At 51.1% G+C, this 2,684-nt stretch overlaps 1 protein-coding gene across 1 annotated transcript; it reads left to right on the top strand.

Annotated features, from left to right (window-relative positions):
• Window positions 1-372: 372 nt before the first annotated feature.
• Window positions 373-1,494, top strand: PtA15_5A536 (uncharacterized protein; the record flags this gene model as incomplete). Its single annotated transcript, XM_053169308.1, has 4 exons — window positions 373-498; window positions 573-941; window positions 1,183-1,329; window positions 1,390-1,494. The coding sequence occupies 4 exons, from the start codon at window positions 373-375 to the stop codon at window positions 1,492-1,494; spliced, it is 747 nt and encodes a 248-aa protein (XP_053020518.1).
• Between the last annotated feature and the right edge of the window lie 1,190 nt (window positions 1,495-2,684).

The raw sequence follows: 2,684 nt of genomic DNA, 5'->3' as shown, positions 1-2,684 counted from the left end.
CGCACCCAGCCACCTAGCGCAGCAAGCTGACGCACCAACACCCATCCCTGTCTAGCAGGGTTAAAAAGTGTTGGGAGGGAGGCCCCCAGCCCTAAAGCACAAGGGGGGCCCACGAATATCCCCCGCCAAACTGCGCAAATGCAACAGCGGACGGGGGTGAGACGACTCTCCAGCTGGAATTACAGCCTTCAAGTCGCCTGAGGAAATAACACCTCCAATCCGACCCGACTTTATAGTCAATCTAATCTGCTGTGATACTCCCAGCGGTACCACCCAACAACCACCTCCCCTCCAGCCACAACCAGCCACAACCATACACTACCCGCCACCACCGTTCCCACCGAGACGACCGCAGCCTCACCAACGGACACAATGCCCCAACCATCAACCCTTGCCCCCTACTATGTCAACTCTCCCCTGTCGCCGTCAAACTGGCCATGCCCTGCGCCTGAACCACCATGGCTTGCATCCCTGCGCCCCAACCGGACACCAACTACTGTTAGGTAAGGCCAGCCACATACAACCTGCCCATAGGCTCGCCAACCCACCCGTCGTGGCGCCGGTTTGACTAGGTCACCGCCCATCCCTACGTCTCCCTCATCCACTGTGCCAAATCCATTCACAAGTCCCATGCGCGTGCCCGGACACCGACACCCTCGCTTGCAGTCGAAATGGCCGATCAGGCAAAGGCCAAGTCAATCACTCAGGCCGCCTGGGGTTTCGTCAATGACTCCTTGATGTCCCCCTTGTGTCTCGTTGCCAGACCCAAGCTCATCGCTGCCGCCGCCTTCCTCCTCGCCGTCTCCCATCGTCTCTCCGAATCTCCTGCCTCAGATTGGGAGCAACAGGCGGATCCGAAGCTTGAGCATGTCATTCGCGAGTACCTGTCCGTCGACGAGGACGGTAACGAACGGGCTGGGCCGATCAGTGATTCTTCAAACGTAACGTCAAACATATCCAGCATACATATACCCCATCCCTTGCTCTCCCCCTCCAAGACGAATTGTCGTGAGCCTGTCTAACAGAGTCGCCTTCCGACGCTGACATGAGCTCGCCGACGACTATCCAACCCCGCAGGAGTTTCAAGCGCTCAAGCAGGAAATACTCTACTACGAAGACATTGCACCTCGATCCCCCCCCCCCCCCCCCCCCCGCCTCAAGCTCCCCCTCGGCCTCAGACAGACCCGCGCCATCGTCGGATCCGCCGTCCTGAAGGCCCTCTTCGACTCCTGGATCTATTGTGAGGAAGGGATAGAGGTGCTCCAGCTGCTCAAGCCCTATCTGGATCGGCTCCAGGACGCGGTCGAATGGAGCGAACGCGGCTACAGCGTACGTCCTCTCCTCATCTCGCCCTGCCCGACGCTCAGCCTGGGGTCCTGTGTTGTTTAGCCGGGCTTCCCCTTTGCAAGCGAGTCAAGCCCGGGCGACTGGCACATCTGTGGCAACGTCCTGCGCCTCGCCGTCCCGCTTGGCCTCTGCACCGTTGACCAATAAACATGACAGGATGTATCTGATTATTATTGAGTTCAGACTCTACCACCCTCCCACCCTCCCACAATCATTAACCCTCAATGGTTCCATCTCAATTTTTTGTTGACCATTATCTGCCCTACTTCCTTTTTACTTTTCCTCTGACTGTGTTTTGAAGTTTTTGAATGACACACAGAAAACTAACCCAAAGCAAGGAAATATGATTCCCTCAAGTAATATATACATATGGTTTGGTAGAAGAAAACATAACCTGTTGAGCTCTCACCATATTGAAGTGGACATTTTCTGAAATGGATAGAGCCCCTGGATGTGAGATTTGTGTTCACTGGAATTCAAACCATGAGGACTGGATGACAAGAAGGTGCATGTCAATCTGAGTGCAACAAAATTGGGCTGCAAGCTTGGTTGCTGGCTGTGACCTGTCCAACCATGGCAGCACTCAACAATTTGAGTTGGCTTGTTGGAAGATTATTGGCCAGCATTTGCACCTGAAAATTTCAATTTATCTTGATTTGGTCATAAAGAAAAATCAACTTGGTTGGAAAAGTGGGGTAAGTAAGACTTTGAAGTATGCAAATACTGTGAGCAATGGTTTGTGGATTTTGGTATCCAAAATTTCTACATGGAATGACTACACATTTGATGTAGAATATAAAATTATTGCGTGTAATACTGGAACACTGAATGGCATTAACTTATTGCATGAGGGGGGAAGACTTTGATCCCCGCAGCGGCGGAGCCGCCTTGGCCTCTAGTACACATATGATGCTGACATAAAGTTTTGTTCCTCTTTGAGAACCCTGAATTCTTTCACTAGAATATTGTGTGAAACCACTCCAATAAACTTGGAGTGAACGTCTGTGCACTCCAAAAAAATGAATCATTTTACTTTGGAAAAAATATTTTTGGAGTGGAATTGGGTTCACTCCAAAATTTTTGGAGTGCATCATGGGTACACTCCAAAAAACAGGCTTTTTTGGAGTGTAATTTTGTTCACTCCAACAAAATTTGGAGTAGACTATGGTTCACTCCAATGAAAGTTGGAGTGGACTACTGTTCACTCCATTTTTGGAGTGGATGAAGTAATTTTTTGGTGTGGATTTAGCCTGCCCCTAAGGATGAGCTCTCCGGCGCCGTCATAGATCTTGTTGCATTCCGCAGCAACGATGGTCTGGAACTCCTGACGGTTCATC

The sequence above is a fragment of the Puccinia triticina genome, chromosome 5A (assembly GCF_026914185.1).
Source record: "Puccinia triticina chromosome 5A, complete sequence".
Taxonomy (NCBI): Eukaryota; Fungi; Basidiomycota; class Pucciniomycetes; order Pucciniales; family Pucciniaceae; genus Puccinia; species Puccinia triticina.
The sequence above is the reverse complement of the archived record's forward strand: the minus strand, read 5'-3'. Positions and strand labels throughout refer to the sequence as shown.